This window comes from Camarhynchus parvulus, chromosome 2 (genome assembly GCF_901933205.1).
Source record: "Camarhynchus parvulus chromosome 2, STF_HiC, whole genome shotgun sequence".
Lineage (NCBI taxonomy): Eukaryota > Metazoa > Chordata > Aves > Passeriformes > Thraupidae > Camarhynchus > Camarhynchus parvulus.
In genome coordinates, this window is record NC_044572.1 from 66,552,318 (window position 1) to 66,578,283 (window position 25,966).

A 25,966-nucleotide genomic window follows, 5' to 3' on the forward strand; every position below is an offset into this window, starting at 1 on the left:
GTGGGTATAGCCACCCCCTCGGCACCCCCCAGGTGCCACACGGACATGGCCTCAGCATCCTCCCCAGCTCACAGTGGCTGCTGCACTGCCTGGCTTCCGGCACAGTGAGGTTCTCCTGGCAGAAGGCATCGCTGGGATGACAGAAGTGCTGTTATTCAGATCCACCAAGGCTGGCTGGGTGTGCTAAGGCTGAAAAGGCCAGTGGTGATTAAATTTGAATGACAGATTTCAAATCTTTTTTCAGTGCTGCTGGGACAGTCTGCAAAGCTAGCCAGTGTCATGCAGCTGCCAATACATGATAGCTAATGATATGTGATACGCACACATGCACACAGAGCATTCTATATTTTTATCCTAGAGAAAAAATTTGCTTTGCTGTGAATAAAGGCAAGTTGTAAGCATGAGAGGAAAGATAATGATCTACAAATCCAGTGAGGGGGGGTACCACTTTTGAATAATTATTCTACATTCACATTTAAGCAACTACTTGCTACACAGACTCAGCAAGTTCAAACAGGCTGAAATTGATACAACTGCATTCCCAGCTTGGTTCAAAGTTACTCCTGTTCCCTAACAGCGACATTGTCAGAACACCTCAAAGGAAAAAAAGGGAGACAAATATTTGCCTGATGATGCTGTGACAGGGAAGTGATTCAAACCATGCCTCCAAAGCAAAGCTTCCCAAAGGACTGCAGAAGAAAGCAGTTTGCATCAACCCTGGCTTAAGGGAGGGCAAAAGAGGAGGAAATGCAGTGTGAGCTTCCCAGTACCTCTTCACCAAGCTGTCATACACAGTTTGCATTATGCTTGGAGCAGACCTAAATTAACAATGCCAAGTACTGCAAGGAGACTTCCAAGCAGTAAGAAACTTTTATGTGGGACAAGATCCTCCTTTATTAAACAAGATCCTTCTCAGCCCACCATACTTCCTTAAGCTTAGAGAAAAAAGGTGCATTAACAACAGTAAAATCAAGCAGAAGTAATATTTTTCAAATGTACAAAAATCTCGTCTGGGCCATTCTGAACTGTTTCCTTCAATCTTTTTGGAGATCTGTGGTTTTCAGGCATGTCCTTTAGTTACCAGACTATATAACCTTATTCAGTTACTTCACTGCTGATTTTTCAGGAAACTTTATGTTTAAAGAAAACAAGTGTTATTAGGAGGTAAGGATAATTAAGGCCATTTTAAATTTTAGTAACAGGGGGAAGAAGGAGAGAGAGAGGGAAAGCGAAAATCATAGAAAGCATATCACAACAGGGAAAAGATTTATCGTAAAGAGCAAATACAGTCAAAAAAGTCCTAGGTACATCCTGCCTCCCGTCAAGAACCACACCCTTTTCTTAACCAAGCAAACATAAGCCTCAGCTACTTCCCAGAACCAGGCAAGCCCTCTTGCTCTTGGTTCCGTCTCACACTCCACTGTTGAGCAATCCTGATGGCACAGCACAGAACAAGCTGTGTGCTGCGTCACACAGCTCAAGGAGGAAAACACAGAGGGCCCCAGCACTGCTGGGGACGCTGTGCAGATGTAGCAGGGTATCTCTCCCCGACACACACACACACAACAGACGCACTCACGCAAGGAAGCTGCACGAGATAAGGGAAGCACATCTTCCTTAAAAGCAGGTTCTCCACATTACCCCACTATCAGCAGCCACCAAGTATCTCAAGGGGCAAGGAAGTAAAAGGTTATCACTGCACACACACAAACTGCAAACTTCCCAGCGCTGAGGATGGCATCCTAGCAAAAGCAGTTTCACGTGCTCAGCCCATTTCCTCTCCTGTTCCTGAACATGTGGTCCTCCTTCCTTAGAGTGTTCCCTTGCTGAGGAGAGAAGCACTAGGAAGAAATTTCACACATTGTTACATGTCTGTTTAGTCAAACTGGAAATAAAAGTCCCTGCATGACTGTGCTACTTTACAGGAGTTTGAGAACTTTAGCCCTCAAGTGGAATTCATACAGTCCATGAACAATTGTCACCTTACTCTCTCTCCTCTCTGTCTGAAACTGTCAAAGAAGATACCACTGAAGTGTCTTGGTGTAAAAAAAGAGCCACATAGAAGTTGGACACCTTCTCTATTTCAAGATAGCTTTCCACATGGGTCAGCACTGGAAAGCTGACTCTGAGGATTTACAAAAAAAAAATCACTTAAGAGTGTTTAGCAAACTTCAGCTAAGAGACCAGTCTGAAGAACTTGGTATATCTATAGATACCCTCAAGAAACAGAAAGCGGTATTTGCATATTGTGTGCTATTTAGCAGTTGTATAATGGCACTACTACTTTAAAGACTGTGTCTTTGCCTAAGCTGTGTACATCGCGCATAGGAGCATCAAGGCTCAACAACCGGAGTGAAAGGATCTGGCTAAGTCCAAATAATAAGATTCTCCTTGCTTTTTTAATTTATTTTTTTTAACAGTTACAGAAGCTTCCCCCAGTGCTGTCAATCTACTGTTATGGAATAGCCTATTTTTAAAAGAGGGAAGGGAAGAAAGAGGAAAAAACTTGCTGACCCTGAGAAGGGGTATGTTCTGCTGTTTGCTGGTTCCAGCATGCTGAACTAGAACAGGTTGAGCAGGTTAGATACTGGGGGGAAAAACGTAAAGCTGGAAGACATACATTAAAGGTGGAATGACAGCAACCACAAATGCAGTTTGTGATAGACTTTTTCCTCATTCTCATGGGTACTTTGCCCAGGAATCTTTTCAGGGGATAGGAGGACAGGGAATACATGTTCATAAGAGAAGTGATGCAAGTATTTCTGATATGCATGCACAACAGGCTGAACAAAGATTACCTTAACATACAAACTCTCTCAGCAAACTTTCTCACCACCAGCATTTTCTACAGAGAATCAGCCAACCAAAGTACAAGCTACAAGACAAACCACCAACCAAAAAGCGAACAAAACAACACGTTATTTGTTAACCTTGAGAGCTAACATGTCCACAAGAATCACATGTCAGGTTTATGGCAGAGGACTAAAAGCACCTCAACTCCTCATAAAGATCACCTGGATTTTCCAGTGCTTGCTAAGTTAAGGCTTGTATTTATTTTGTAGCTCTTCAAGGTGAGAAGGGGAGGAAACATCCCTGAGAATACTAGACCTTCAGAGGAGGTGATATTCCTGAAAGGGTACTTATGTGGAAAGATCAAGGTCTTGCACTGCCATGTGCTCTGAGACTAGAGTCTAATCTGCCAAGTGGCTTGTGTTTATTTGAACTGTGACATGGGTAACAAAGCAGCACTAAGCCACGCTCAATACGTTCTGTTCTACGGGAGATTCATGTTACTGCCCCTGAGCAGGGCGGCATCAGCCTGCCACATCAGACCACCTTCTCCTCAACACAAATCCCCCCAGAAAACTAAACTCATTAAGACTGTCCCCTTTTTTTGCCTTGCAGAAAACCAAAACATAAGAACCCAGAGCCTTACAATGCACAAGATTAGACTTGTGCAGAGGCATACACAGAGAAAGGCAACACACAGAGAAAATCTAGGACTGAAAAACACACTGAAGTCTTATGTTTAGGTACTGAGGAGCTCTGGAGATGCAAGTATAATGTTCCTCATTGTGTACACTTAGGTTCTCAAGAACAATGGAGCTAATTAAGGTCTGCATATAAATCTTAACTCTGCACTTCCTTGCTTCGCTTGATTCTAATCAGATCTCAGCATTCATGTTTTTGTGTTAACTTCCTTTGCTGCTCTTTAATGATAACTGAAGGGGAATACTGTCCAAGCCTACAAGCAGCAAGTAACACATCTGAAATTGTGGCATCTCCTTTCAGCTCTGAGGGCTCACAGAGGTTCTGTGGCGCAGGAGGTCATCCAGAGTCTTGTACTGCTGAAGATACTGGTGGAGGGGTTTTTTTGAGCACCCTGTTTGTGAGCCATGTTAATTAAATAAAAGTTTATATATAGTCTTTCCAGAAGTAAATCTACTCAGCAACAGTGAGACAGAAAAAAGTTTCTTCCTGGAACAATTAAAAATACTGTAGACTTCTAATTCAAATCAAAGACACAGAGAAACAGACTCTTCTCTTACTGCCATATTGTTGTTGAAAAGGTTTTCTTTCTCTCTTTCTAATTTAAACTTCTTCAAAACATGAGGGTCCCAGCAGAGTACCAAACACATATTCTGGGTATTATCTGCTGACAGGAGAGGCCAAAAAGCTTCCTTCTACCTGTTTCTCCATCCTTATTTACAAAACGTACTAACAAAAAATGTAACAAACATTCTTAACTGCAAAGAAAGCCAAAACAGCTATCCCATCTGACCTGCATCCCACAACTACAGTCATCAGTTACTAGAAGCAGAAGTTAGTCCTTTGTGTTCATTATCCCTGATGAAGAATTAGGGCACTTGCATTTGCTGAAGCTTATCTTTCACTAGTACGCTGACAGTGGTTAAATCATCCCCCCACATATAAGGAATGGATTTAAAAGCCTGTACTACAGCCTCGTTCTTAATATTTAAGAGCACTGCTTACCAATTACTACATTGAAATAAAAGCTCCTTAGGAGATGACCAAAGAGACATTTCTATTGTGCAAGACAATGAGACAGCCTTTTCATAGGTGTGAAGTGTCAATCATTTTTTGTGTGGCAAGCTCCTTGGCTATTTGTTTTTAGCTTCAAGATCTTGTAGGTTCAGTTTTTCAAAACTACACCAGATTTCCACTTGCAAACCACCAGAAAGCCAACCATGTTGTAATAAGGCAGTTCCTCTCCTCTTCTGGGAAAGAAAAAAGGTCTCCATCAAATTTGGCTATGTTCTGCCTCCAAAACTTCCATCTTAAGCAAATGCCAGCCTGCACGTGCTGGACTACAGAGATCCCATTTGCACTTGGGCATTGTTGCTGTGCTGCACCCCACAAAGCACACACAACATACTGGAAGTAGGCCAATGCGATAAATAACATGGGAGCGATTCACAGGTGGAATGCAGGGAGAGGATGGATTCAGCCAGATCTTGAGGACACTGCCTATTGGACATTTGCAGATTCACAGGTGGCTTGTGTGCATGCCTGCCCATGACACACAGACTCTTGTTAAAGGCAGCAGGGAAACCTTTGAAGTGTATGCATCCCAACCCCTATGCCTTTATCAGGATCCAACACTCATTTTCTGAGCAGTGCATTACAGTCTTCCAGACTTGCATGCTCTTCATGTGCCAGCAAAGATGGCTGGTTAAAATGTCAAAATTCACAGACTACCCTCCAGCATGTGCATTTTCTGTCTTTCTCAAGAAACTCAGTCAGCAACACACAGGTGCACATATAAAGTGTTGTTTCAGAAAGACTTGAACATCAGAATATTACCATACCTTGATTAAAAAGACAGCGGTTTATCTCTCCACAGCGTATTAAAATCAGAAGTTTGGGAAAACTATCTAGTACTGAAAGTAAGATTGAGAAATGAAAGTGCCTTCTTAATTAAAAGAAGAAATACCTTCTTTGATAGGACCCTTTGTAAGAATGCTTCAAAGCATAGCTTCTGTGATCCAGATCTTCCAATCTGAGTTTCAAAGACTTCTGCATGTGGTTGTTGCATGTGGCGTTTCACATGTGCCAAAAAAAAATCCCCAAACTTTGAAACCTGCTCCTGAGAGATGGTACATAAACAGCCCACAAGTACCTAAGCAGGATGTAAATAAAAAGCCATACTGAATAATTTTGTCACATATGGGGCAAGGAATGGAAGAAGAGAAAGAAGGTAGATACTTTCTACATTTTAGTTGCAAATGAAACACTTCAGTTAGTTTGCATTACTGGACTTATATGGACAGTCTGGAGAAAACCAGCCATGGACAATGCTCCTTCATTTACCAAACTGGGGAAGCTGTGGCTGAAACACGTGTTATCCTTTACTCCTTTCAGACTTGCCACAGAGCCTTTAATAGCTTCCCACTGGAAACTGGCAGGAAGGTCATTTCTCGCCTCCCTTTTGGCATTTATACCCCATTAACATTTTCTATTTGCATGGAGAGCATGTCTTTGGCAGGGAGGAAAATTTGACTTTAAAGCGATAGGCACGGACTATCCTTAGTCAGAGAAATGGAAAAGGAACTGCTGACAAAGGATCCTAGCCCCAAAGGAAACACTTTTGGAGCAAAGTGGAGGCATCGCCCTTCCCACTGAAGGCTGATGCACATTCTATTTGAATGCAACACAGTAAGTCAAGGAAAAATTTTTCTCTACTTCAAGGCCCTTTCCTTATGCTCACAAACCACCACTACAACCACAGCAGCAGCCTAACTCCTCTGTCTGCCTTTTGGGGAGAAGCAGTGGTAGAGATGGAGTAACAGACTGAAACCTCCTATTTGGTGTCAGAGTCTAGATCCAAAAGGGCTCCTTGGAGTTGGCATTATTCACAGATAAACTCCCTAGGGAGTTACTATGACAGTACAGATGGAAAACCTTTGGAAAGTCTTTAGTAGTTGCAATCTTCTGAGTGGAGACAGTACACTGGAAATCCGCAGCTCTTCTACAGCTACAGAAACTCTTTATACACCCCCTTTTCCTCCATACAGTTTATGTTCCTGATGGAGATATGAGTATTCAATTTTAATTCACTGTGACTGAGAGAAAGCCACAGGGCCTGTCTCTCTAGCAAAGAAGGGTGAGGATAAGGCATATCCTAAATTGCAGATTTTCTTAGGTACTGATCATTACAGTGCCAGTTACAGGAATGTTGAATTCAAAACTACCATAATCTAACTTTCTTTCAGATTGCTAAAAAGCCCCAAGAAAACAATGTTCCCAAATCTCTAATCAGCTCCTGATTCTGCGAGGCTTGCTATTTCCAAGAAGACTTGCTCTTTCCAATACTGATCAAAAACAAAACTCTAAAAAACTCAGCATCAGCTCCAGGTCTCCTTCTCCGGAGCAATTCCTGATGCTGATACCAGGCACTAACAGATCTTCCAGTTGTTGTATCAGATTGCACCAACCCTCCACAAACAGTAGGAGCAGCACTGATATGGCAGCAGACAGTCTGACACCACTTGCAGTTTTTCGTTCTGGACATTGAGCACTCTCCAGAGACCTTTGCTCTCTCCAAATGTGACTGTCCCCATAGAAGGCCCAGGTCACTCCTGAACAGCCTGGCAGCCAGTAAGAGAGTTTTCTGAGATACCCTGGGCTCAAGGTTCCCTGTTGAAAATCCTGGCCAAGAGTCACACTGGTCAGAAAGGGAAGCAGGTTTTACCCTCTTTTTCTTATTAGTATTGCACATGAGAACCATCCCACTCCACCCCAGTCTGCTGTGCCCATTCAACTTAACTTGTTGACGAGGAGCCAAAGAGCACAACAAAAAGAAATTGGACTTCATATGAGAGGCTATGACTCATTTACAAATGAAGTGCTGCACGTATTGTGGGAGTCAGGAAGACCAGCATCGATTTCACAAGTGAAGAGTACATGCAACACCCCAGCACAGCTACAGTAACTCAAGGGAAGAGATGTGCAGGAAACAGCGTTCTCACTCACACCACAAAAAGTTCATCAGTTGCACAGTAGTTTTACTGTAATGCAAAAGAGCATCAAGTAAGAGCTCTGGAGTTTTTTTCCTCCCTTGGTAAAGTGAAGGTGGTGAAAAAATACTTTTGATGGAGATGGTCGGCACTTGAGAGTGTAACAGCATTGGTAACCATATTCTAACCCAAAAAAGCAACCAAAACGTGTCTCCTTCCCTCCTCTGCTCAGCTGAATGCCTCATGATGTGGCTGCTTTGAGGTTGAAAGACAGATCAGAAATTTCATTCTGTGATGGAACAGTAGTAAGTACTCCCATGGTACAGTATTTCCCTGGACAAAACCATTCCATTGAACTTTTCCCCCTAAAACGTCTTTTAAAAGTCCGGATTTAAAAATAGTATGGACAATTAAATAAGAGCCAGAACATGGCAGGGGGGAAAAAGAAAAGAGAGCATGGACATGGCAGAAGCCTACATGTTTTTCCCACCATTCAGATACCGGCAGACCAACTTCTCCCTTGCTCACCTCCTATAAACTAGGCATATTTGGTGTAAGTGCAGTAAATCCTGGGAAACTCCTGCAGGACCTTCACAAGTTACACTGATTCTTTACCAGCACATCACAAGTTTCTGCTGAACTTGTAACTCCTCTCTCTGACCCCATGTTGTGCAATGGTCCAGGGATACCACCCTGCTGGCTACCAGGGGCACATGAGAAATTTTTTTGTTGGTTTTTTTTTGCTGGTTTGGACATATACATCTGTCACTACTTAGATACTGTAGCACAAAAATAGAGAACAATCAGAGAACTGCACACAAAAGAGGAGAAAGATGGACTTGTAGTATCATCTAGCTGGTACAGAAGAACCATGGCACCACCACAGAGGCGGCCTGCAGGAGTTACACGTGCGGCAGGACATGGCAAACAGGTCCTTGCTCTGGAATCCTGAAGCAGAAGCAGTTTTGAATGAGATGTGAGACAGATTCAGCCACAGCACTGACAGTCTACTGGACATGATGCTACAGCTAAGCTTGAGATGCCTGAAAAAGAAATTTTCTTTACACCGTCTTAGACCAGAAATACCTGTTTCAGAAGGAGGTACTGGTGGGCAAAATGAACATCTTCCTTGTGAGTATGTCATAGCATCAGATAAAAAATTTGATTTCACTTTGCATTTATCCTCATCTGCCTACTTGCACATTCATGCCTTCCTTCAGCAACAAGATCCAGTATTACAGTCAGTTACAGCAACAAGAAAAGGTTATTCACTGAAAAAGACCAGAAGGCACAGTCTGCCAACCAGAACTCTTCTTTAGCAGAACCAGCATGTTTCTGTGTGCTCAGGATTTTTCTTGTCATGGTCTCGTTGCGGATACCAAGCTCTGGAACAGCCTTCTGCTGCTGCAGGGCAGCCCTGCACAAGAAGGAGCTTAACAGAACCAACAGGCACCCATCAGAGAAAAAGACTTTTAATATCAAGATTTTCCTTTCATGAACTTAGGCCCTTCTTAGTGGGGTCAGTAAATATAACACTCCATGCCGGTAACTTCAGGCATGATCTAGTTAAGAGAAAAAATTAAAACCAAACTATCTTCTCATTGGAAGATACTGATCTCTACTTCTTTTGGGCAAGTCACTGAGTCTGGCAATTCTGGCTATAAATTTACTACAAAAGCATGCTAAGAATTTCTATATGGGGAAACCTGTATAAGCAAAGGTGACTACATCAATCTCTTACAGGCCTGGAGTCAAGTTTCAGGGGAAGCCTCCCTTTCCTGCTTCTAGGAGAGCACAAGAGATGCCCAGTGAGCAAAAACTCATATCAACCACACAAGCAGTCCTTCAGCAAGCCACCCAGACACAAATGACTGACCATCCCAGAGTTCCACCACTGGAAGTCACCCTTGGATACTGACAGTGGCATCAGCTGCAACTCAGCATGGCCCTGCCTTCCCAGACGTCAGGCAGAGTAATGACCCGACCTGGCAAACATGGCTCACAACACCTCTGGTCAGATGAGTCAGATGTGTGATTTATTCAGTGCCCAAGGCCAGTATCTCTTTGTGTTCTCCCCTTCTCATTTTTTATCTATCTTGCTAACTCTCCCCAATTCCAATCGACTGTAAGTTAAATAAATATAAAATCACAAAACTGCATTCCCTCTCTTTTCATCCAAGTGTTTAACAGGAGCAAAATTATACAGAGAAGGTAACGCTGCAAGCAGGTATTGCTCCCATTGTGCAGGACCATGTTATCTTTCCTACTGTCATCAAAATCACCCTTTCATTCTACCTATAACACACTGCTTGGAAAATTATTAGTAATAACCAGGGAAACAAGACTTCTTCCTTTCCACACAGAAACAGTCTGTAACCATCACTCCTGCCCTTTTGCTTGTGAGCAATATTCCTTTCCTCCACACGTCTTACTGTTTCTTTGTAGGCTGTAAACTCTTTGATATGGGGACTAAAGCTATGTGGGAATCCATGAAGTCTTAATCAGTTCTGAGATGTTCCACCCATGCAAATAAATGAATACTGAATCAAGGGATGAGAGAGGGGAAGGAAAATCCATGTGCTTTAACACTTTGTTTCCCCAGTTGACAACTGTACATATTGCTACATCACTACAAAGGAAACTACATTTGGAAATCTGGACTGCAGAGAATTTGCCAGATCTATAGTGCAATAAGTTGTCTATAGTGCAAACAAATATTGATGTATGTATTTAGAAACAAGATAGAAATACCAAAGAGGCATCTTCCTGGTGGCACTTGGATACTTAAATACATAACTCCACCAAAACCTTAGATGTTCCAATACAACCACTTGCATCCATGACTTTGAAGCTACAGAATTAGAAGTTACTATATAGCTTGGCTGCATATTTTTATCCCCTGAGAAAAATCCATTTGTCATACTACTACCATTACTAAAAAAAAAAAAAAGCTATAACAACTCTTGATAATACTTAAAGAGAGCTAGAAGATCTTTCTCAAGTCTGATTTCCTCCCACTACTTAATTCTGATTTCCTCCCACTACTTAAACATCCTAGTAGCTGTAGTGTGTGTTATGCCACATTTGTAGGTCACAGATACTCCACACTTCTTGCCCAAGTGTCTTTAGTCTTTGCTAAAAACACTTTGCCCAAGTGTCTTTGCTAGTCCCTCCAAGGAAACAAAACAGCCCCCTATGCTGTAATTCTTTCCGAACTCCTGGGACACGATCAGCACTCACCTGTGCATGTTTCCATTGGTGGTGAAGGACTGTCCACATACTGAACATTTATAAGGCCTTTCACCTGAGTGCACCAGCATGTGGCGATCAAGGGAGCTCGCTGAGCTCAGAGACTTTCCACAGATGCTGCAGGAATGGTCTGTCCCTCCAGTGTCAGTGTTATGCTGGAGAAAGCAATGATTTTTTTTTCATTGAATGCCCCTTCTGAAGTGCCAGTAAAATATCAGCAAGAACTATAAACACCTTAAACTAAGCAGCTCTAAAGAGCTACTTGGCGCAACACCTTAAATGAGGGTGTGCCCTGTAGGTACCTCTCCTCCCCAGCCCTCCTCCCTCAACTACAGCCCCCCCTCCCCCCTCATCTTTAACCCCTTAATGCACCAGCACAAGTAGCTGTTTCATACAGCCTGCAATGCAGCATTTCTGCTGGGTCTGCAGCAAAAGAAGACACAGAGGGACTCAGCAACAACCCATCAGACAAATGGTACCTTGGGATACTTTAAGCTGTATGAGTGGTAAGGAAAGAGGATGGAATTATGAACTTCACAGCAGAAGACAAACACTTAAAAACAAATTCATTTTAAAGATATTAATTTTTAACTTACTGCATAGCAAGACAACAAAACTAAACTGCTTCTGAGTGTACATGCAGACTTCTATGGCCATGAGAATGCATTACAAGGTCAAGTTATGGCCATTAGCTACAGTGCTGTATGTACCACTCTTTCTCACTTGCATTCAGACTTCACATACAAAAAAAAATCCCCAAAAACACCAGGAGAGTAAGAAAAAAATAATTAATAACAGTTGCAGTACAGGAGGAAAAACTGAAGTAATAAGTATCTAGTGAAGCCAGTCATCAACCACCCCTTAGCATCCAAAGCAGAACTTTCTGCTAGAGAAAAGGGCAAACCTCCTTATTAAGTATGCATATATTCCAGGAGGAGCAAGAACAGGCCTGCAGATGACAAAAGAGTGTACTATCCAGTAAAAAAAAAGAAAATAAAAGCCTCTCAAAACTGCTATATCCTGTGAAAGACTGAGAGTCTCTTCTACACTGAAAGACTATACACTAAAAATTATGTCTTCCTGCTTCATAATTTGCATGACCAATAAAAAGATCTGTACTGAAACAGGATAATAAAACAGGACTTAGGCCTCATGATGGAAGTAGTTTTCCGGATCCTCAGGATACCTTAAGCAATGCAGAACAGGACACACATCCTTGTTTGAGTCACTGGTGGGGGGTGGAATGCCAGGCCAGGAAGGGAGGAAAATTACCCACCTCAGGGTTAGGTTTGTGGGGTGTGCTTTTTGAAGAAAATGCAAGAGAAGGCTAAAATAAACAATGGAAACATTTCATTGGCTTGCACATGGAAGTGTTTTTCACCACTGCAAAATGCAACCTGGCAAACAAAACACTCTTAATAAAAGTAAGAAACCAAGAACTGGTACTCTGCATACCTGACGAATGTGCATAGTTAGCTGGTGCTGTGTAGTGCAAATCTTTTCACACAGAGGACAGGTATAGGAAGACTTCTCTTCTTTTGTTTCCTGTGGACAGAACAGAACAAAACAATCAGAAGGAATATCAACGTAAAAGGACTAGAAAGCTGTCAGTGATGAGGATGGAAAAACAAAATCCATCCCAAGTACAAAAGGCCACTGCTAAAAGAGTAACTCACATTTATACATTTATCAACTGATAGATCCCTCAAGCAAGTTTCAGAAACTTCTGAATTTATAAACAGGGGCCATTTCAACTATCACAGAAGTACAGCAGCTGTTTTAACAGCACACAGATACTCAGAGCAGCAATTTAGGACAGGAAGTGAAGGCAATTGCAAGGAGCTCGAACTGCCAGGAGGAATTTAGCTGACCAGAAAGTAATTCCTGGAACATCATCAGAATACATGGGCAAACATCATTATTTTTCCTGAAGATTTTTAATAGCACAAGTTGTCAGAACTTCAGATTTTCCACCCCATCTTGATGGCAAAGCACTATCTTGGTGCCCTTTTGTAGGGGCTGCATATTCTCCATGGCTGACTCAGAAGGAAGAGTGGCATTTACTGAATCATCAGCACCATTTCCTTCAGCATCCTGTGTTTCTGCTGGAAGCATCCCATCCAGGCACACCAGCCAGGCCCCACCCTTCTGAAGCTTGCAAGATCTGATGAGATCATAGCAAGAAAGAGGTGACAATGCAGGAGTGTACGTGACTCCAAAAAAAACCATTATGAACCCCATCATTCTCCGCCCAGGTGAGAATCAGGAGCTGATGGTCAAACCACAGTACAAACAATGAAGCCGACCCGGAGAGCTAAACCTGATTTAAGTATGCCCTTGAGACACTGAGCAAAGCCACCACTCTTCCAGCCCAGGATGAAATTAGACTCTTGCAGGAACCAAAGCTGTTTGCCTCAATTTGTCCACAAGGATGGCTACTGGATGATGTAAAGTGCATTTTCACAACCTCACCAGAAGCCAGGCATGGCTTACGCACCAACGCCTGTATATTAAAAGGAAGATGATTTGGCACTCAAAATTAAACCTCAGTTTTCAATTAGAATGATGCACATCTCTAGTGACAAGACAGTACAAAAACCACCTCTGCATGACCAGTGGGAAAGCATATTTTTTATGCCAAGTGACATTTTCTACTGAAGTTCTTTGCGGTTGTCTTAAGTATCATTAGTAAAAGCTTGAAAACAAGCAAAAAGCAGAATCCATTCTCAGCCCTTCTTTAGCTGCAAGCTGATGGATATGAGTGCATCTATGCATTTCCTCTCTCCACACAATTCTCTTTCCCCAGTGATATTCCGAAGTCATCAACTCAGAAGCAACCATTTCCAGGCTGTCAGACACAAGCACTCACAAAGAACATTGTGAATGACTAACCCAAGTCTCTGTGACAAATTCGCTGGCACATTAGGATGGCGAGATGCTGACACAGAGTTAGAGAAAGTTCTTTTTTGTATCTCATTAAAGCAATATTCCCTCCTGCATGATTTGGGGAATCATTCTAGAGAGTACTTGTATTATGTTTTGTTTTCAGAAACAGGGCCATAATAATTTTGCAATAACTTCTGTGACCTGTGGACATGGATGAAGAGCTGTTACCATTTGTTCTGAAGAAAACAAGTCTTGAGACTTTGTTTCTAAAATGAAAGGATTAGGTTCTCCCACTCCTCCCCATTCTTTTGCTTGTACATGTTTTTCCAACTACATTTCAGCCTCTGCATCCCAAAGGTAATCACTGTTGGCCACACATACAGGCCAAGGTCTAATGTACTAGCACTTGCAAAACATTAGAAAGAAAGCAAGAAAGGCAGCCATTATGAAGTCTGAACACTCAAAGAAAATTAAAATGCATTATCTCAGTGCCCCTCCCCCATTTTTAATGTACAAATGCGTAATTCACAAACATTCATTCCATCCTACTAATACAACTTTAATTTTACTACATGCAACCTGACCGTGGAGTAATGTTCAGCTCCAATTATACTGCACTCTGTTAAAAGCTGGCTGAAGACAGAGCACAAACACACTGTGCCGTGAGGAAAATCCCTGCATACGTGCTGACAGTTTAGATGATGTTTAATCCCCAGGCTATTTCTGCAAAATTATCAACCCACTACTGTTTTTTTGTCCCCCTCCTCTTTAAACGAGTGCTGCAGTTCTACATGATGCACTTGATGATTTCAAAGCCTGCTTTCCAGACCGCCTTCTCTTCAAATCAGCAAATTAACAGAAGATAGAATAATTACTAGTTCACCTTGAAGCAAAGATCAGAAACACACTATAGCTCAGCCAGAGCTGATTAGTATTGAATCTGGGGTTTATTATTAACTAAAACCCAAACTTTCTCCAGTGGTCAGACAGGCTACAAGCTGCATGCCGTAACACAGCTCAAGCAAAACCGTTGACTAACCCAATCCAGCCCAAAAAACATCAGCATCCCTACTGTAAGAGTACCCCCATTCACCAATTTAAAATACAGCATTCAGCTACCCCACCAGAGCCAAGTTGGTGAAAACACAGTTCTTGAACTGAAAGATAAAATTAGCAGCTCATTTGTCAGCTACTCTCCCTTTAGTAAGTCAATCTGGCACAACTGCTCTGCATTCAACTGATGGCAAATGCTTTTGGAGCTCTGCTTTAAGTCTGTCTGTTTTTCTCCAGCCCAAAAAACACCTCTGTCACATTTTTTATTTTTGTCAAGAGCAGAGCAAATGAGAAGTTAAAATACATGCAGGTTGATGTGAGAACATGCTTTTTAGACTACGGGTAGACAGCAGCCAAGATAAAGTCAGCATTATAAAGAGAACCATAGACTTTGGGACAAAGGTTCAGGGCAAAATGTTTCACTGCCAACTCGTGGGAAACAGCAGTCAGACCCAGAAAATCAGCTGTTATTATCCTTGAAATTATAAGGGGCATATTCTGACCAGAATCTGAGGGCTCTGCACTGCTATGCACTAAAACAATTCAGTGCTTTCATTCTGCTATGCTGAAAGCGGAAATTTGCTGTATTAGAGCCTGCTAACAAGATTGATACCCACTTAGTATTTCACATCTCACTTCTGTTTTCTCAGTAATATAGCCATTTGCCCCTCTGGCTTTAACAATGTTTCAGCCTAAAGACAAATAGGCAATTTACTATGTTTTCAATGTATTTGTTTATTTTTACGCTGTAAGAATCCCTCTTAATCCTGTCACATTTACTCTAGAGCTTCCTTTGATTCGATGCCCACCGAAATACCAGGTGGAATAAAGGTCACCAACACTAATAAACTTCCCTGAAGCCAGACCACATGGTGTACCGGTGGACAGCTGTGTAACAGCACTGCCCTGAGACTGGTCTGGACTCCAGTGCCTCCCTTCACATGATGAAATCAAGGAACCAGAGCAGCCCGTAAGTGAGAACATTGTAAATACACCTCAGAGCCAGGTGCTAATCAACAGAATCCCACAAACACAGCTGTCTGTATACTGCCCATTCCTCATTTAAGGATGTGCATTTACAGCTAATGGCTTTTAACTCCTTTCATGCTAAAAAATCCAAGACAAGTCATAAGTCTGTCAACTGGGCAGCTACTCAGCAAGCTATTAATAAACTACTATAGGAACATCACATGAGTCACGCCTCTCAACCTTTCTGGTCCCTGTTACATCTTGACTCGTTTACAAAGTCTGTGTGCTTCACCTCAAGCTCTAAAGTCAAATGACCACAGGGATTTGGGTTTTTTTTTATATTCTGCAGCACCTTCTTTGGTGGAGTTTGGCTCAGCAGGAGAAAAACACAGATATAAATAACTACAGCTTAACTGATACGACTCTCTCCTTTCACTTGTTTAGATCAATATTGCTACCACCTGGTGCCATCAACGCGTAAATGGAAAAAACCCGATAAAAGCTACATATATTTACTCTGCAAAATTCATACAAGGCATTCTGCACTAGCTCTTCAGGCTTTTATTAACAAGGAAGTTAAGGGCACCTTACACTACACATATGAACTGAGCATCCTGATGAATATTTTGTTCCAGAACCATCTTTAACCATAAATTACTCGAACCTTCCACAGGGCAGCTACATGCCTCATGAGATTATGTGAGTGCAAGAGCCTGGAGAAAGGATGCAGCAGGACAAAATGGCAATTCTTAGGTGACTTTGATGCTAGCAGGGGCATCTGCTAGACCAGCTCAACATTGCATTGCATTGGAGCTCATGCTCAAATATTTTTTATGTGTCAGTCCAAGTATGTAGACCCTTCTCATTCCCAGTATTCTAAGTTACGGTCTGGAGATACCAGAAAACATACATAGAGGAACAATGGCAGGGGCAAGAAACAACTGCTGAGGGGAAAAAAGACAAACAGTCAAAGAAACATAAATTACATGTTATCCCTTTCCAGGCAGCTGCTTGTCTCCCCTTTGCCCTCCCTGCATTTGGGTTTATGTACCTGGTTCCTCCTGCCAATCCGATTTGGTGCAGGAGACTTTGAGGGGGATTTGACATTCTGAGAATTCCCGCCGTTTTCAGCAATCTTCCCCACATTCATCACTGCTGACATCATGGCGTCAATGGAGGACAAGTCTGCTCCGTCCAAACTGTTTGGGGACCTTGGTGATACCTTATAGCTGTCTAAGCTTTCCAGCTGCTTCTCTGGAATTAAAAACAAAAACACACATAGGAGTTCCTAGGCCATCTTAAAAAAAAGCCCAAACAACTCACAGTATTTTCAGCTGCCTGTAACTCACATCACACTCTGCTGGATCATCATGGAGCACAGGCAACGGGCCATAATAAGTGGAATTCTTGTAACAGGACAAGATTCTCATATTGGAATGCATGGGACAAAGTGTACATTTTTCTCATAGGACATTCCCATTTTCTTCATTTTCAACCTTAATTCAATATGGAGCTTATAGAGTGATATACTTTATACTCTCTTGCTGTGAAATGGAATTATTTGTGGTACCTTGTGATCACCATGAACTAGTAGAGCAGTATTGATGAATGCACACTCTGGCAAGCAACAATCATTCAAGCAGGTATGTGTTTTAAACAGGACTGCACAATTAAGGCATTAGTAACACAGTGTAGGGTACTGCACTGTGAGTGCATTAAGCATGGTTTAAGCCAGCTCTGTATACAGAATAAGCTAAAGTAGCAAAAATCCAACCAAAACAAAACCCTGTATCCTCCATATTGCCTCTTTACTGCCACAGATGGCACATATGTGATTTTGGTATGCCAAGCCATACTAGTCCTTGGAGAATATGTGTTACATACATGACTAATGTCACAGCTGAAGCTGTCGAGGTTCAAACTTCTCCACCACATGCTGTAAGGAGCAGGGATGCTTCTATCTCTAATACGCCTAAAATCTCATCTCTGGTTTCTTAACATATAGACATGTCAAACACACATGAAGGGCCTTCTATTTTCTTCTTTACAGGTTTGAAAAGGAAGAGGCTTTCAAATTAAACACTCCTTTCCCCCACAAGAAGTTTCCCTAAGAAACAGGAAGACCCTGCAAGTCTACTGTTCCATCACCTCTGGCGGAAAGCACAGAATCTTAATATGTGTTGTGAGAAAGTCACTGCAACAGAAGAGTATGTGAGGGTGAACAAGGAGGAACACGTTTGTCTGTGAACATTTGATCTCTGCATAACACTGTCTTTGGAACATAAGTTTGAGGATTACAAACAGGTGGTTTTTTGAGGCTAAGTTATGTGGTGCCAAGTTACTGTGAGCCAAGAAAATCTTTGTTTGGAAGCCTGCAATGGTAGTTGAGAATTTATGTGCCCGTGCTTCTGTTCAACCTATTTTATACTTTTCAGACAGATAAAAGTTAGGGATGGGAAATGAAATGTATGCACCAGTGCTTCTGCTCAATGTATCTTGTACTCTTCACACAATAAGGTGTATGGATAGGTGAGAAATGTTTCTACATTCTTAATCAATGCTCTAATTTATAGAGTCACAGAGCTAGTTGAACAATTACCTTCATCTTTCTCCCCTGATTGACTGTGGCTCTCTTCAGGGTTGCTGGTCTCCTCACTTAGTGTAGTATGTACAGTTGCATCTGGCTCTTCAGCCTCTTCTTCAGCAGCACCCTCTAGCACTACATGAGGGAAAAGGAAAGAAAAGAAGGGGAGTAAGCTTTTATGGAAGCCATTTTAGCAAAGTAAGACTACTGCCCTTTATTTTGAGGGCTCCCCTGACTATCAGATGACAGAAGCACTCCAGCAGTGCCAGTGCAGCCAAGCACCCACTCTCATGAGTGCCCAGGCACTGGGCAGGGAGATGCTGCTGCTTCCAGCAGTGGCAAGACCTGGGCAAATAAACAAACCCCCACCAGCCTAGTCTGCAGCATTAAGGCAGCAAAAAATGGAGGAAGAGAGAGCAAGCTACACTATCACTGACAGTAGTGACATTTGATTGAGAAGTTGGAAGAATATTCTGCACCTAGAGAATTTAGGTGATTCAATTTCATACATGCACTGCTCCCCTTCTCTCTCCTTGGAAGACTAACATTTACTCCAATACATGAATTCACGGTGGCCACCTTCTTCCTTCCAGCAGTGGTAAAATTACTACAGAGGTTTCTGGGACCATTTGGCACATTCCTCACATCCACTGCCCAAGGTTCCCACACAAGTTGAAGACATAAGGAACCACTGTATGTACCAAGAAAATTCCTCCACACCCCTTTCTGAAACCACAAAGTTATCATGCTATCATTGGGGTTTAAGGAAGGGTGCCTGTTCTCTCTGGAGAATGACAGAGCAGTTAAATATCACTTTTAGAAGTGATGAGGGATGATCAACACATGAGAAACAGTTGTCTGCCCACAGCACTCATGGCTATAGCCTCTGGAAAAGGTTATTTGTAATATGGAAAACTACTGATAGGTTTTTAACAGAGAAATACACCTTTATAACCTTACAAGCAAAATGTTTATTTCATTATGAAAACAAACACACTGTGGACATTTCATCATCACAGATTTACAAATCACAACCAATAATCTCAATACAGGTTTTCCTTTTATCAAGGGAACAGAGACAATTGCCTTCAAACCACAGTTAAGAGGGTTTCTTCCTTTAAAAAAATTTACACTCTCAAGGCTAACATGCAAATTAGTCACGCAACACATTTTTAAATGCTGTTTGAACAGCATTTGAAAACAATCAATGACTGTGCTACCCCAACTGCCAACAATTTGGAGTGCCCAAGAACAGGCAGGCAAAAAGAAAGGGCCCACCTTGTGCCAAGTGGTTCCTCATTTCACACCATGCCAAACACAGCAGCGGATTCAACCTTCCCACATTTAGCTGCCAACCTTCTAAGGAGCGGCACACACATGCAGTCTAGAGACAAAACCTGGGACCTGACTAAGCCCAGGTAGTGTAAGGCTCAGGAAAACACCAACCTCTTAACAAACACTGCCTTCCCTCTGCACCTTCAAAACCAGAAAAACAGACTAACCTGAACAACTCAAAATAACTTTTCCCTAATTATTTTTGTACTTTTCTGTTAAGAAAATAGAAGTGATCCCTGTGACACAGGGATTTCTTGCTCCAAGGTGAGGCCAAGCACCCATCCCTTCTCTGTTTCCTCCAGTAATTATGGGAGCCATTTATTTGTTTGGCTTTGTTTTAACTGTTGTAACTGCTGTAACTTTACTGTTATTCTGTTTGTTTTTAAAAAAGGTCCATCTCATTCAAGAGCAACATAATTATTTCTTTCCCCTCTGCCCCCATCTTATTTCAATCACTTATGTGGTAGCTGACTTACTTTTGAATAGAATAAGCAACAGAATTATTTTCAAGACTGGCCTAAATTTAAAACTGCTTGCTCCATCAGCTTAGCACTACCAAAAATAAGGACCAGTTTGAACTATTTTGAAGTATTTCTGTTAAAAAAAGTAAGCGCTGTAGTCCTCAAAAAAACCCTAAACAAACGAAAGACACAATTCCTTCCAAAATACACATATTCATTCCTCTTTCAGTCAATACCTAGCACATTAATGTCACCACTGATACATCCTGGAAGAAAATCTGTTGTGTAACTGTGAAGACTCCTATGTTTACCAAGGTAACTTAAAGACAGCTTAGTAGCTTCCCAGAGAACTACAGTCAGAATTCCTAGTGCTGCTTTCAGAAACATGGAAAATAGGAAATGCACTTTCCAGAGAGAGCCTGCAGAACAGGCAGGCATATATGCACATTAAAAAACCCTACCTACTGTTTCATACAAACCTGCTACCTTGCTCTCTGTTTTTTTTTCACAAGGAAAATTATGTATTATACTATTACAGCCTTTTATAGCTTCTATGAGCCAACAGTTATTTTTCTTTTCTGAATCCAAATATCTTCCTCCAAAGGCAAGCAAATATATGTAGTCAGAGATCTTGTCCTTAAAACCATTTTCTGCATATTAAAAATTTCGAATTTTGAAAGCAGTCTAGAGATCACAACTGAACTGCTGCTCCATACTTTTATTTACCTATGTATTTTCCACTCTCTTGCATGAAACAAAAATGCACCACTGAAACAAAGACAACTGCATGAGCAGCACACACCAATTTCAGAAGCATAACTTTCTATTTGCAATAGGATATAGAAACAATAAGAACGCTGGGCCAAATCACTCCTTCCTGTGGGAAAACCCGTGGCAGAGTGCCTTCAGGCAGGAACATACTGAGAGATTTCTCTTGCAGCCTTGTTTTTGGTTGTTTTTTGGTTGTGTTTTTGGTTTTTTGTTGGGGTTTGGTTTGTTTTTTTGTTTTTTTTTTCTTTGGGCTGGTCGTTTTTTGTTTTGTTTTTTTTTTTTCCTCTTTAAAAAAACGCATCACTGAGGATGGGGAAGTGTTGGGATTTTCTTCTACAGCACCCATGAAACTCAGGGAATCATACAGGCAGCAACCAGCACACGTGCCCTATGCCATACCGCTTGCAAGACTGTAAACCCTCCCAGCCCACACCAAATGCCCCAGCGTGGAGGTTGTGCTGACAGAGCCTCCTTCCTCCCTCTCCCCAAAAGAAAACAAAGACCTCCAGGAAAAAGGATAAACAGGAAATAAGCTGAGAAACAGTGTAGCTTCAGGTTACATTCAACATCGGACCAAAGCCTCTAGGAAACAGGGAAGTGGTCACAAGCATTCAAGTAATCTTCTACTTTGAAGAAACCCCCCAGTGTCACATTCATCCTGTGTGAAAAGGAGGAAAAGCAGAGAGCAAATGACTAAGCAAGAGTGCTGACAAATGGTAGGGGGGACAGGACCAAACAAGACAATGCAGCCCTCTCTGCATGGCCACACCAAGAGACCTGTCTTTTCTGCAGGAACGTGTTCCTTCCACTTGATGAGGTTGCTGACAACTTGAAACTGGGGCAATTTCCATCCCACAGGGGGCCCTGAGGGCCCTATAGCTCCTGCTTCTGACAGAGGTTCACCCCTGATGTCCCACACAACCAGCTAATGGCAGAGAAACTGCAAAAGCAGAGCTTACAAAAAAAAAAAAAAAATCCACCACCTTGTTGCTTCCCATTCAGTCTGTACAGGAAGACACTTGCTAGACCTATTTCCTCCTTTGGGATAAAGTGTGACTCCACTGTATGTTAAAGCTGAACCGATCAACAGTTACTCCCCCAGCTTTGCTCATGTGAATTTATTTGGGTTTGTTTGTTTGTTTGTTTTAAGACAACTCTAAACAGCTACAGCTGTTTGACCTTCTGGTGAAGAGCATCATGCATGAAGCAAAAAGGAGAACACAGGCCACAGGAGAAGGAAGAAGAAAGGAGAAAAAATGATGAGTCTTCAGAGTCACAGTCACTTGGCTTGCTACTGAGAGGCAGCTACACAAGCACAGAGCAGCACGTCCCGGCCCCTGGGAGCGGGTACAAGTCTCTGTTCCAGATTGCTCCACTGTCTTTGCACAAAAGCTGTCCCTTTGGAATAGATAGGAAGAAACGCACAATACAGGCAAGAAGGGGGAAAACCTGGTACACACAGGACAAAGCTCCTTATTGTTCTGCCTTCCGAAAAAAATCCACATTAATGTTAAAAGTAGAAGCCATGCACTAATTGGGCCAGGGAAAGATTAACACTCTTGGCCAAATAGTTTTATTGGTTTCATTAAACATACTGTAGTATTTAGTAAAGAACACAGTGGGGGAGAAGAAACAGGGAAAAGAAATGACAGGTTTAGGAATGTGCAGTCCCCTCACCATGCATTTCAAACCACTTTTTCCCATGAGGTCCAAACAGGAATCCTGAGCCTTCTTCATCATTTCCATCTCAGCAACACTATTAGCTTAGTCAAGGCTTTCCCACTGTTTTTTGTTCTAAGTGGCACGAAAAAACCCCAAGGATCATTTAAATGAAGGCCAGACCTGCTAGTATACAAATTTAGACAAGAAGAGAACTTCAAAGAGAGATATCACATTTGAATAAACAAAGTTTACTGTTTACCCTTGAGATTATAATACCTAAGAATTGCTACACTGCACTCCAAACTGCTTCTGATGCACTGGTCTCCTACTAAGCTTCTATGCAGAGGAGAGGATTTTACTTCCAGAGCACAAACGCTCCCAAGCACAAATGGTCACTCCCACTCCAAAAGTGATGTGCGCTATCACCCGCACCACCTTTTGAACATAACTTTCTGTCAAAGCTGGCAGAAAGGAAAAAGGGTGAAAAGGCATCGTGTGGGAAGAAAAAAGGGCTAACACTATTCAAAGCACTGCCTCAAGGCAAAGGAAAACCAAATGAAGAAAGTTTTCCCAACTGACCTTTTTTAATACCAACTCTGCCCTTGCTACTGAAGTGTTGGTGCTGACTCTGCACCCCAGCAGTAGAAAATTACACTGGGAGCGTCACCTCACCATCACCACTTCTGGAGTACCAGTACTGGGCAGTCCATGGGGAAAGGAAGACAAGCACAGGAAGAAAGAGAGTGGCACCAGAATATCTGGGGGCCGCTCTTTCACTTAACAGTAAAAACTAAGAATGCTACCCCAAAGCTTTTGAACTTACTCCTGTAAGTAACAATTTCCTCTACAAAAAAACCCCAAAACCAAACACAAAAAAAACAACCAAAAGGAGTAACATCTATTGAAGGGTACTCTCTGAGCATCAAAGAAGACAGACTCTTCTCTTTCTATAAACTCTGAGCTACTAGTGAAACAATCATTTTACCTGTGTTAGTGCAGGTACAATACTTTGCCTCTTGAAATAACCATGTGAGTCTACAACATCCATATGTCTAACTTGTACACAGACAGATACACCCAGACATGGAATAAACAAGTGAACCAGATGCTCACGGACATGCCTCAAAACTCAGTTCTGAAGATCTTCTGGTGGGAGTGGGACAGGGGAAGAAGCGCTAAACAAGAACAAGATGATCCCAGACTATTTCCAAACTATTTTGCATGCTGTTGCTGTAACACCTAACAGTTAGGCTAAATTTTAAATATTCAAACATATTTATTCCTCCTGTTTTATTTCCTTGCAAGCATGATGGGATATATATGTGCGCATTCAGTTTTTATGTAGCTTTTGAAAATCCCTTTTTGGTGACTTATGGACTAGTAATACTCCTCAGGACTTTGGCTCAGATGACCAGAAGCTTCTCTCCAAAAAGCATAGCAGATTTTGAACTTAGCTAATGCCTTTAGTGAACAACTCGGAATCACCATGACACTCTGGCATTACATTGGTGCAATACACTGGAAACAAGGAAGTTGTACTAATATAACAATGAGACACTATACTGGCAAAGCAGGGGTTTCCTGGGTAAAATTCACCTTTATGGTCCAACTGGTTTACAGCAATGCACACAGCTACAGGCCAGCCTCAATACAAAATGAATTTATGCCCATCCTCTTGGCCCTGTGCTCCATTTGCTAACTTGAAGAGGGAAGCCATGTCTGCACCTTTTGCAAGCGCTGTGTGCTGTGGGAACAGCCTTCACACAGTCACACAGGAGCCTGTGGCCGTGCAAGGCTAGAAAAGAGAACTCAGGCAAAAGCTGCTCCTGCACCAAAAGCGAAACGAAAGCGAAACCTGACGGCCCCCTGGCTCCAACAGGAAAGCCCAGCACACTTGGTAATCACATCATTGAGTTTGATCTGAGCCTGCACCGAGTTCCTAACCAGCACTGCTCTTTTTGGGGACAACTGTGCCACACAGAACACACAGCACTGCAAGAACTGCAATAACCTACGGCTGCACTTAGGATCAGCAGCTGCTGATGAATTTTGAGACTTTTCTAGTATCTTAGCACTCTTTCCCCTGACCAAAGACGTATCTGTGAGCTGCTCCTCATTTCTGCTGTTTGTATCAGCGTGTTGGTGAGTACCGGGCCCTCCAGGAAGCCTGGGTCACAAAACTGCAGCTACCTTGAAGAATTAGCTCAAGCAAAAAGGATACTGAGATTTGAAGATAGCTTAACAAACCTGGGACCCCCATGAACCCCACATTTAGGCAACAAAAAAAAGTCAGGGCAACAGGAGAGCGAAACAAGTGGCTCTAAGCAGACATCCAGCCATTCCTTCCCATGCTGACAACTGCAAACACTCCTCCATCCTCATCCTTGCCTGCCTGCACAGCTGTGAGGAGGCCAGTGGGAAGGGAGTCAGGCTTCCCCCAGGCACTGGGAATCACGGCAACGTAGGAGGAACACGGAACAAGACAGGCCTTGGGCTTTACCCAGCACATCCCCTCCCCTGTGCCCTCACCACTGGCTGAGGAAGGACACAAAAGCAATACTGTCTGTCCTTATAAGCTCTGCTTTGCATGTGTTCAGGGAGTGGGGACAGCTGTGCGGACGGCTTGCAGAGTTCCAGGAAGTCAATGTATTTCTTGGCTTTAACTCCAGTTTATTTGCCTTAGCTGAAGTGGCGACACGAGAAAGTCCCTTCGAGTCTCCCCTGAGCTGGCACTGGCTGTAGTAGGGCAACACTCCTTGGGACACAGCCTGGGGTCCCTCCCCACACTACCAGTCTTCCCTAGTCCATTTGCTGCATCTTTCACTCGGGCCAGGGCTGGCTTACATCCCACTGGGCAAGGGGACAGCCTTGGAAGATGGTGTGGAAGAGGGTGGGACTCCAGAGCAGAGCTAGAGACTGAGGGAGTGGGCCCTGAAGGCGGGATGGAAGTATCTTGCAAAGGCAGGACAGGTCAGGCAAGTGGCATCACACTGCCTGCCAAAACCACTGCCCACACGCCCTGAAGGAGCCCAGGGCGAGGCAAGAGAGCAAGAAGGGCAGGGGGAAGCTGAAGCAAGGACTAGTGGGCAACCCCACCGTGCCTGTGTCCATGCCCAGCAGGATGAGGAAAGGGAGATGCAGCTGTCTGAGGGGAGCAATCCTAGGGAAGCACAGCCCTGGGAGACAAAACCTCATCGCCTGCTGCTGCTGCCATCTCAGACAAGCAAGAGGGGATTGCAAAATGAGGAAACAATCAAAATGTAGCTTTGTGTGTTTGTTGCTTGGAGGATTTTTTCATTTTCATGAAAATGAAAACCCACTTGACCTAAAACCCTGGAGGGGACACGGAGGGAGCTATAGGTTAATGTCCCATCACCTGTGTGCCTAAGCAAGTACTGTGCTGAGGGAACGAGACACTTGTCTAAGAGCCCAATGGGTGAGCTAGATGCACTGCACAAGGGAGAGTCAGATGGAAAACACTTCTGAGTAACAGAGAAGAAGAGACCCCTCCCTTCAAA

The 25,966-nt window shown here is 42.8% G+C and overlaps 1 protein-coding gene across 6 annotated transcripts in view; it reads right to left on the bottom strand.

Moving 5' to 3' along the window:
* The window catches only part of RREB1 (ras responsive element binding protein 1), a 121,342-nt gene that overhangs the window by 45,908 nt on the left and 49,468 nt on the right, over positions 1-25,966 (bottom strand). For all 6 annotated transcript variants that reach the window (XM_030943080.1, XM_030943079.1, XM_030943083.1 and 3 more), the window contains 4 exons: positions 18,235-18,354; positions 16,687-16,889; positions 12,183-12,272; positions 10,719-10,882 (listed from right to left, as the gene is read on the bottom strand). In XM_030943080.1, the coding sequence (XP_030798940.1) occupies positions 10,719-10,882; positions 12,183-12,272; positions 16,687-16,889; positions 18,235-18,354 (577 nt within the window). The remainder of the gene's footprint in view (positions 1-10,718; positions 10,883-12,182; positions 12,273-16,686; positions 16,890-18,234; positions 18,355-25,966) is intronic.